Source organism: Patella vulgata, chromosome 7, assembly GCF_932274485.2.
Source record: "Patella vulgata chromosome 7, xgPatVulg1.2, whole genome shotgun sequence".
Taxonomy (NCBI): domain Eukaryota; kingdom Metazoa; phylum Mollusca; class Gastropoda; family Patellidae; genus Patella; species Patella vulgata.
The window spans coordinates 10,956,963-10,967,561 of NC_065885.2; the positions used below are offsets into that span (position 1 = coordinate 10,956,963).

Consider the following 10,599-nt stretch of genomic DNA (forward strand, 5'->3'; position numbering starts at 1 on the left):
AAATGTTTGTTTTAGCCAATCACTGATAAGTTTGCTAAAACCGGTAGTTCTGATTCGTACATGCGCACTTCATTAATCTTTCCATTTCGCAGACTTTTTAAAACGTGATGGTAAACTTTTTGTAGTTTTTACTTCATAATTTTAATAAACAGAAAAAAAATGTCAGGCGATTCTGCATCGGCAGCTAAAATTCAGAAACTCTCTGCTCCAGAAGATGAAAGCGACAAACTCGATTCCTCTACTGGGGACTTTGACAAGGAAACACAAACCGCTCTTGAAGATATTGATGCCTGCCAAACAGAAATTGATGCCTTGAATGAAAAAGCCAGTGAAGAAATTTTACAAGTGGAGCAAAAATACAACAAATTACGGAAGCCACACTTTGAAGCTAGAAATAAATTGATTCAGAAAATACCCAATTTCTGGATGACGGCTGTATCTTTTTATTTAAACTGTTCTTTGTCCTACTTGTGTAGGGCTAACACCATGTGACTATGTCTACTATAGTATTACTAAACAAGCACTAAGCCTTTGTAGATTGCAGAGACTACGAAAGGTTGAATTTTAGATGCTTCCTATTTTTTAAAATTTTTGATGGATTTTCACAAGTACTGGTACATATCATATATGGTTCATAAACCGCTATCTATGTTCAAATCAGAATATGTATTGTGTCAGCTTATTGAATAAAAATGGCTTGTTTTTTTTTTTAAAGGAAATACTGAATGGAATGCATTCTGTTCATAGAACCATTATAGTTTACTTGTAAATGTTTGAATAGTTTTGTAATGTACACCGGGTTATAGAGTCAAAATGGCCCCTTGCTTGTATTTTTTATTTGTCTTAACTTGTACAGTTTATAAATCATCCTCAGATATCTGTTATATTAAACAAAGAAGATGAAGAATGTCTACAGTTTTTAGAAAAGGTATAGTATGAAAATAGGTAACAATTTATTATTTCAATGAAGTCTGTTATTGCTTGCGGATATGACCAATAGCGAGTATTATAGGTACCATAACTACAAATTTATATTGCTCAAGAAATTAATAATTAAAAGTAAAACCTTTTAAATGAACTTTGATCCTCATTTTAAAACTCATTTTCTATTTTTTTTTGTTTGCAGGTTGAAGTGGAAGAGTTTGAAGACATCAAATCAGGATATAACATAAATTTTCATTTTGCCTCCAATCCTTATTTTTCAAATGACCTTCTTACAAAAGAATTTCATCTGGGTTCATCAGGTGTGTTATAAGTTTAGTTCAAAGCTTTTCCTGGAATTCAAAATCTTGTGACATATATTTATACAAAGCTAAATTGCTGCTATTAAAAAAATGGAATTTGTATCGCACTAGCCATTGATTGGTTTGTTTTTTTTTAAAAATGCAGACTTCTCCTTATATTTAAGGTGATCCTGTATCAACGTCTACTGAGATAAAATGGAAGGATGGGATGGATTTAGTTAAGAAAGCAAAAAAGAATCAAACAAATGGAAATCGTAAACGAAGATATGGGGTAGCTGGTAGTTTCTTTACTTGGTTTACAGACAACACTGATCCATCTATAGATGAAATAGCCGAGGTAAAGATTTAATCCTAAATTTCAAAATTAGGTGCTTCAAATGTACTTGACAAAATTCCAAAATCACAGGTCAAATTTTGACTTTTAAAGCTTGTGACTGCAATACAGGACACAATTCTTGATGGAATTTGTTTAAAATTTGGAGGGATTATTAATTAGGTGCTTTACTGAGAAACATAGGGTACAATTCAGAAAATTTAAATTATGCATTTTGGAGTTATCTGCCCATTGATGTTCAAATCTTGTGAACAAGATGCATAACAGAGTTCTTGATAAAATGTTTTCAAACTCCATAAGTTTGTTTTTTATAGTGAATAAGTAAGAACCCTATTGACTTTCAAAAATTTAGGAGAGAAAGAGCTAAGAGAAGTTGAGCTTGGTACACATTGCTGTCTGAAGTGATTGCATACATTGAGAGTCGTATTTATGTAAAAAAATTTACCTTAAGAAATTTGTTAAGAAAAATCATAATTGATAGGTCTATTGATGCTAAAATACAAGATTTAACATAAGAAAAATGTAGATGCACATATCGGATTTGGAAACACATTGCAAATAATTGCATGTAACTCTGACAAATGGACTAATTACTGGTAGTTAAGATTTGTGACATTGACCTCAAGGGACATAACTCCAAAATTTGTAGTTTCTACACTGGAACATGAACTAAGTCACTGAATATTTTGTAAATATATTTTTCAGGTATTAAAAGATGATATGTGGCCAAACCCATTACAATACTTTTTGGCTCCCGATATTGAAGTAGGAGAAAATGGAGTGAGGTTAGTTACATTATATGTTTTCAAATCTGCAATGTCCCAGCGCTCGAAATTTTGAAATTTTCATTTTGTCTTAATATTGGATATCAGAAGCCCATCTTTTCATGGTAAGATAACAACATCAATGTTGATTTAGATTGACCAATAAATCAGTTTTGTAATGTCGAAGATTTTGGATTGGATGATATGCAGTTAGAGACTTGCCTCCTTTAACCATTAGCCCAGTTTGGAGCAGAACAGTTGGGCGTTAAACCCCTTTTTATTTCATTTTCATTTCTTTTAACCACTGGGGCGTGGATGGCCAAATGGTTAGCGAGTGCGCGCTGTATCATAAGGTCAGTCATTGAGTCAACTGGCCTGGTTTCAATTCCTCAGTTGTATGTGACGAGGAGTAGGGTCGCCTGTCCAACCTCGTGGCTTTTCTCCAGCTCCTCAGGTTTCTTTCCACTGCTAAAGACCCCTACGCCCAAGCGAATTATTGAAATAAAATTCCCCGGTTGTACGTGGCAAGGAGTAGGGTCGCCTGTCCAACCTCGTGGGTTTTCTCTGGGTCCTCTGGTTTCCTCCCACTGCTAAAGACCCCTACGCGCAAGCGAATTATGTAAATAAAATTAAACCATATGTTAGTCACGAAATGACCTAGTTTGTGTCGAGTGGACGTTAAACCCCATTTCTCTCTCTCTCTCTCTGAAATAAAATTGAGCCATGTGTTGGTCCTGAGCTGCCCATTCCCCTCTCTCTCTCTCTCTCTCTATCAACACAAGTATCTGTATAACTGCGAACCAATTTTATCTCTTGAAAAGGCTGATGATAATTAATATGAATTAACATGACATGATTATTATAGTGATGAAGATGATGATGAGGATGATGAAGATGATGATGATGAACACGATGAATCAGTTGTGGTTGTTGAAGATGAGGATGGTATGATGACTGTTTAGATAGCTTTATCCTTTCTTATTGTATGATGTTTACATAAATTAGGTTGTTATTGGTATATGCCAATTCCCAGGGCTAATGGCTTTGTGGTTGACAAGATTTGTATGTGTGTTTAGTTGTTGCCATGTTAAGGCTACACAAAATAAATGTCTTGTTTCTCGGGCAACTGACAGCTGAAACTGTAGGAGGGGAGGGCGGTTTATTTTTTTTTTTACCTCATTTCTGGCTAGAGGATGGTGCAAAATAAAATTTGGCTATTGTTGAAAATTGTTGGGGCGGGAGGGCGGCCTTGTATTTTTTTTTTTTTTTTTTTTAATGAGAAAGTCATTACTTGTCTACGGTTTTGCTTTCAGTTATATATTATACATACTTAGAACATAAACCCAAAAATCAAGTCTACTCAAACACTGAACACTGACTGAAAGGAAAATAATTTTCCATATTTAATTCACGTAATGTAGCTTTCTAATGGTAATGGTGACAACCATAATTGAAATTGGTTTAAAATAAAATTCCGTACAACTATTAATAGCCGTCCATAATAACGACAATATTTTAAAGAGTAAGCTTCTGTCAGCATGTGTATCAAAAATAATCATCATGGTAAACGACACTTAGATCTAAATCTAGTATCGCTGGTTTATAATGATTGACCTAATTCCAACCAATGCATGTCATGTGTCATCGGGATTCGGGAAATGACTGTTTCTCAGGATATTCAGTGTGTTTCACAGGATATTCGGTGTTCTATCTGGGGTTTATATCGAATGACTATTTAAATTTAACTAACAACTCGTCAGTAAAACCATCAAATGTGTAATCCAATTATTATTTTCCGGATTATCAAAACTACCGTTAAATGTGCTAATGACCCAGATTCTGACTAAGGTATGGTGACTATCATCGTATCGTATTCGTAGCCACAAGTTATAATAATTAACCTGTTCTACGATTCATTGTTTTATAAGTAGGATTTTTTCAAACATGGACCGACTGAAGCCGGCAAGACTAATAAATTGGCCGCACGCGCAACCAATTTTGCGTGCGGGTGGTGCCCGAAAAACAACTTATTTTATTTGTGTTGCCTAAGGAAAATGTGTTGAATTATTTTTATTTTATGGCTTTGTGGCGGACTAAAAAGCACATGTCAACAAAAGTTTCGCTAAAATTTTCCATAGATGACTGTGTCAAAACTCAATTTCCTTGTGTTGGGAATAGCTCAAAGCATTCTTTTCGTATCACTGTCATTTTATTCTCATACGTTTTCACTAAATTTGTTGACTGTTGACTGTTCATCAGCAAAATTGAAAGTTACATGATAGCCATCTGATGCATTAATGAATGGCAACAGCACCAGTAGATGATTATGCCACTGCTCAGTCAAAGGTCTTTCCTTTTGTTATGTTTACATAACTGCAGAAAAATAAACTTGTATGTTAAGTCTTGTAGTATGTAAATCCAATATATGTAGACCTAGCTAGATTAATTAAGTATAAAATGCAACAGTTATTATTATTATTAATAAAAATAACAGCTGCATTGATATAATAATATTATAACTTATGTATGAGTGTTGTCAGGGTGTTGTTGGTTTTAAGTTTTGATGTATATATTTAATCCTTTACAGATGATGAGGAACCCTATGATGTTGATGATGATGAAGATGATGACGATGATGAATTAGATGAATCATCAGGTAATTTATATTGTAATAAAACACTCTTGGCATTGACAGTGTCTAATCCTTCGGATGAGATGAACAACCAAGGTCCTGTGTACACATTGGTGTGCACATTAAAAAACCCTTGACAGTTTGAATAGGCCATAGAGCCACTGTCCAGACTAAATTAGCATCATGGCAAGCTGTATGGCGTAAACCTGTCTTCATTAACCCAGGTGGGGCAGAAAACTGGGGCTAGCCGTAAGGTTACGTAACTCATTTAAGGAATTATACAAGTGACATAGTAATCACGACTATCATTACAACTATGTCATACTGATTTTGTAACGAAAACTTAAAATCATGTATTTTTTTTATTTTGAATAGATAAAGTAGAAGTAATAGAAGAAGATGAGGAAGGTGATGAAGAAGAAGATGAAGCAGCAGCAAGGAAATTAGATGAAGAAGCTGAGGCAGTAGATGAGAAATAGTCCTGTCCCAGTCCATCATCTTCACTTGTTATTGTTACACATCATTTTATCTACATATTGTACATAGACAACCACAAGACATACACCAATACACAGTTATACAACACCATTATATATACATGGCTAATATAAAACAGCAACTCTCTCTCTCTCTTAAGAATTTTAAAACCAAGCATTTTTACCAACGACAAGTTTACAGCATCCAGATCTATAATTAGTTCTAGAAATTTAAATATTTCATATTTTTAGGAACTAAAACCTCTTTTTAAAAATTTTGCAAACCAAGAATTTTTACGTACAGCATCCAAATCTTTAATTGATTCTAGAAATTTAGATATTTCATAAAACCTCTTTTTAAGAATTTTGCAAACCAAACGATATGTTTACAGCATCCAGATCTATAAATGATTCAAGAATTATAAATATTTCATATTTTTAGGAACTAAAACCTCTTTTTAAAAATTTTGCAAAAGAACCTTTTTTACGTATGATACGTTTACAGCATCCAGAGCTATAATTGATTCAAGAAAATTTACTATTTCATATTTTTAGGAACCAAAAGCTATTTTAGAAAAAAAAAGACAACATATTGGATGTAACTGCATTTAAATTTATGCCATACAGATTGAATGACGTGTCAAATACATGAGAAACATGCAAAGAGACAAAGTCTATTATTTCAAATACCATAGCTTCAACAAATAGAATACCTCAAGATTTTTATATGATCGATGAGGAACAAACATTTACATCATTAATTATAAAAAAACTCATTTAATGTGCTAGATAAGATAGGTTTAAGCTTAGATTTTGTTGTTGTGTTTTTTATTTGAAGTGGTATTTAAAATGTTTCAAGGATTTGTGTGTGAAAAAATAAATTACTTTTGGGAATACCCCTGAAAGTTTGAGTTAGGAAGAGTTGCATAAATTCTATTTTCTTATATCACAAAATTGATCAATTATCATATTTTAAAAAGTGCTGACATATACATTTATTGAATTGTAATCCATCAAATTATTGTTTATTCTTTCCAAGGGTGTTGTTGATGTATTTTTTAAAAACATTGCTAGTTTGTTACTATAATTATTGGATTGAGTTAGAATAGTCCATGATTTTATAGTTTTGTTTAGTTCTTTAATAAAGCCACTAATCTTCATGCGAGGGATTTTGAATCCCTTGCAAATTACAATATTGTGAAAATGGATCTCTATGTGACCAGTGACAGCAAAATCAGTCGGAAGTCGCATTCATTCATTTTGCGCTATAGGCTATATGTACTGCAGTCAGTAGTGAAATTAATGATTTTCAGTTATCATCAAACAACCGTTTGAAATCGTTTCTTTCAAAATTCTATATCTTTTTTAATTATTTGAAATCTAAATGCCTCAAAAATTGATTTTGATAAGGAATGTTGAATGATACATGATCAAGATTCTCCCTAAAACAATCGAAAGTAGTGGTTTATTTCACATCAAATAATTTTACAACCAATAGTCCGAAAAGCAATTTTTCTTGCATTATAAAGCCTACAGTTGTGGCCTTCAGGAAATGTATAAATATCAGTCCAAAATTGCATTTTAAAGCCTACAGTTGTGGCTTTGAGGAAATGTATGGAACTTGATTTTGGTGAAGTGACCGAAGTAACTGATTTTGCTGGCACCGGTCACATATAAATATCAGTCAAAAAATGGTTGGCAACTATTGATATTTAATTGAATGTGTAATAATCAATTTGAGTACAGTTTATCATGGATTAAGCCAGATATTGTCCCAAAAATACAAATAACGATCAGAAGCTTTAATCGGGACATTGGACCAAAATATATTCTATATTCTATTGGTTTATATTTGCATATTGTAAGAAAAATTTATCTTGATTATTGGTCTCAATTGCCCCCGTCTGGTCCCAGTTTTACAAGCATTCTTAGACTTAAGTTAAGAATTTACTCAACTTTCAATCACTGTCTATGAGAAATATCTATGATCCAGAAACACAAAAAATTTGGAGATAGTTTCTTATTGATGTATTTGATACATTAACTTAAATCTGAGAATGCTTTGTGAAACCGGGTCTAGGGTGTTTCTGCTTGGACTATGACCAATATTAATCTGGACGAAAATAGCACCAAATTCGTATATAAAAATATTCTTGTATGTCTTATGATTAATTCACCCCTTGTGTGAATTTTATAGATGAACTGCTAAACAGATGATAACCATATACATATTTATGTTTTTTTATCATGGCAAATATTCGTTGTAGTCATTGAGGAGACATTTTAGACTGGCTGGGGTAATGATCTCAATTTGGTATGTACTTTATAAGGTAGGATTCATTTTGTAAATATGTACCAGATATTAACTAATTAATTCAGACTAATGAAGTTTTAGGGATCCCATGATTTATTGTTTGTATCATACATGAAATTTAAGGACATCAGTTGATTTATGTTAAATTATCATCATGGGCTATTTATGCTCATTTATTGTTTATACATACAGGGGTACAATATATAGGGCATACATATAAATTTAAACAGAAACTATTGAAGTGTTTAATCTACAGGGGTGTCGGATAGCCAAATGGTTAGTGCGTGCGCGCAGTGTCATAAGGTCTGTCATTCAGTCAACTGTCGTGGTTTCGGTTCCCTGGTTGTACGTGACAAGGAGTAGGGTCGCCTGTCCAACCTCGTGGGGTTTCTCCGGGTCCTCCGGTTTCCTCCCATTGCTAAAGACCCCTACGCGCAAGCGAATTATGGAAATAAAATTGAACCATATATTAGTCCCGAAATGACCTGTTTTGTGTCGAGTGGATGTTAAACCCCATTTCTCTCTCTCTTGTTTTATCTACAAAGGTCCTTGCATGAATTGTATATGCAAACAGCCAGATACTATGTGCTGTTTTGTTCTGACCAAATATTCATGTACAGTACAGTACTCATGTACAGTAAAATAAACAGAGTCTGTACGAACATAGATATACAAACCCAGGTATGTCAGTAGTAACAATAGTCATCCAGTAAATAGTCATTATGTCTTTGCTGATGAAGTTCTATCAGAATCTAGGTTGTTTTTTGTATGGTTCAAGTGGTAAACTCTCTGGCTACATGTTATTCGAACTACACAAACTCTATGGGGGTAAAAGCACGAATAGATTATTCTTTTTAAATTATTGGTATACAGTTTAATAAGTTTGTCTTTGCCATACCTGGTTTAAGCGCTGCTGCATTCTCCTCTGTTGTTTTTATTCCTTCTAGGAAGTTCGTTTACCGAAATCAATCGATCATGGCTGCAACTTGACTTGTCACAGGAATCAATCGATCATGTCCGTAACTTGACTTGCCACGGGAATCAATTGATCTTGACCGTAACTTGACTTGTCACAGGAATCAATCGATCATGACCGTAACTTGACTTGTCACAGGAATCAGTCGATCATGTCCGTAACTTGACTTGTCACGGAAATCAATCGATCTTGACCTCAACTTGACTTGTCACAGGAATCAATCGATCATGTCCGTAACTTGACTTGTCACAGAAATCAATCGATCATGTCTGTAACTTGACTTGTCACGGGAATCAATCGATCATGTCTGTAACTTGACTTGTCACGGGAATCAATCGATCTTGACCGCAACTTGACTTGTCACTAGAATCAGTCGATCATGACCTGAGCTTGACTGGAATCACCTGTTATTACACTAACTTGAGAGAAAACTCAGAAATTTTGTAGGCGTAGTCGAACTTGTTTCAGAAATAAAATTGGTATAGTTTTAATAATTTCGGAAAAGCGCTTTTCATGTGTTTTTCTGTCATTTAGCAGAATTGTATAATATGGTAGATATAACATTTATGTATTATTTGCTTTTAATGAAATAGAATTGTAATTTGAATGGTTGGGTTAACTGTAAAAAATGCAGTGTTCTAATGTTATTATATTTAATAGTGTGGATATTTTACTTCTTTTTTTTTTTTCATTGTCTTCTTTATGATGAATCAGTTATTATGTACCATAAAACAAATCAAAGAAATTGTACATGTTTACAGGTGTTTTGACTATTTTTCAATTCTTGAGATGGCAGCGTTTCAAGAAATTATTGGGAGATGCCAATTGTAGACCGGTTGGGGAAGTTTAGGTATTTACGGAGTCCAAAATGGCCGCTTTATATAAATGAGTATTTTGGGGAATACTAACCCGAACCCTTTTAAGAAGAGTAAAAGATAAATTGGATCCAAGTTTAGTCTTCTAAAAAGGGTTAGGCCTAATATTCCCCCAAATTATCATTTATATAATAAAGCGGCCGAACCTCCCCAACTGGCCTACAATTAGCATCTCACGAGATTATTAGTTTTAGGCCTTTAGGCTATGGTGCTAAAAGCTTCTAGTTGTTTTGATGGGGCGGAAGATTGACACCCACCTTTATACTTGTCTGATAAAGAATAAACAGAAACGCCACTGCTCGGACAAAATGTCCGTCATATAGCACACGGCATGTCCATCTTCATTAGCCCAGTTGGTGCAGAAAGTTTGGACATTTCATATCTCATTAAGGCCTAAAAACACCCAACAAGAAATCAGACAAAAGTATTTAAAAATTAGAATGAAAATATATGGAGGCACACATTATCTGTTCTACATTGCATATTAATGAAATGATTCACTTCTATTAAAACATTTGTCATTTAAGCTGCTTTTATGAAAACATCATTTATGAAATTGTTCTTGTAAATAAATCTTATGTGTGCTAAAGAAAATAATAAAAAAAATATTAAAATTCAATGGTTTTATCCTGTTTTTAGTCCACCTCTTTCCCAAACACATACAGTTAAGAGTGCTGGTTGGTATTGTTTCACTGATTGGTGTATGGTGTACCGGTAGTCATGGTTTTCTAGTAAAATACATTACTCACAGTTTTGGTGACAATAAGGTACTTGCTCACTAATCAGAAAGTCCCAGTGTTGGACGTGAAATTTTCTTAGAAATTTTAGGTGTGGTTTTCACTTATCAGAGGTGTTGGGAGGGGGGCATGGCAATAAACAGTCTAGTCATTCAGATGGGATAGAAAACCATGGCCGTGTGTACTCATTTGCAGGCATGTACAAGAACCCATAACAGCTGGAATCGATGAAGAGGATGTAGAAACG

The 10,599-nt window shown here is 33.8% G+C and overlaps 1 protein-coding gene across 1 annotated transcript; it reads left to right on the forward strand.

Annotated features, from left to right (window-relative positions):
* The first annotated feature begins 58 nt into the window (after nucleotides 1–58).
* On the forward strand, nucleotides 59–10,234 carry LOC126827893 (protein SET). Its single transcript, XM_050557467.2, has 8 exons — nucleotides 59–435; nucleotides 857–928; nucleotides 1,127–1,244; nucleotides 1,409–1,581; nucleotides 2,284–2,363; nucleotides 3,208–3,287; nucleotides 4,930–4,998; nucleotides 5,350–10,234. Exons 1-8 carry the CDS (start codon nucleotides 160–162, stop codon nucleotides 5,451–5,453), a joined length of 972 nt encoding a protein of 323 aa, XP_050413424.1. The 5' UTR covers nucleotides 59–159; the 3' UTR covers nucleotides 5,454–10,234.
* The last annotated feature ends 365 nt before the right edge of the window (nucleotides 10,235–10,599 follow it).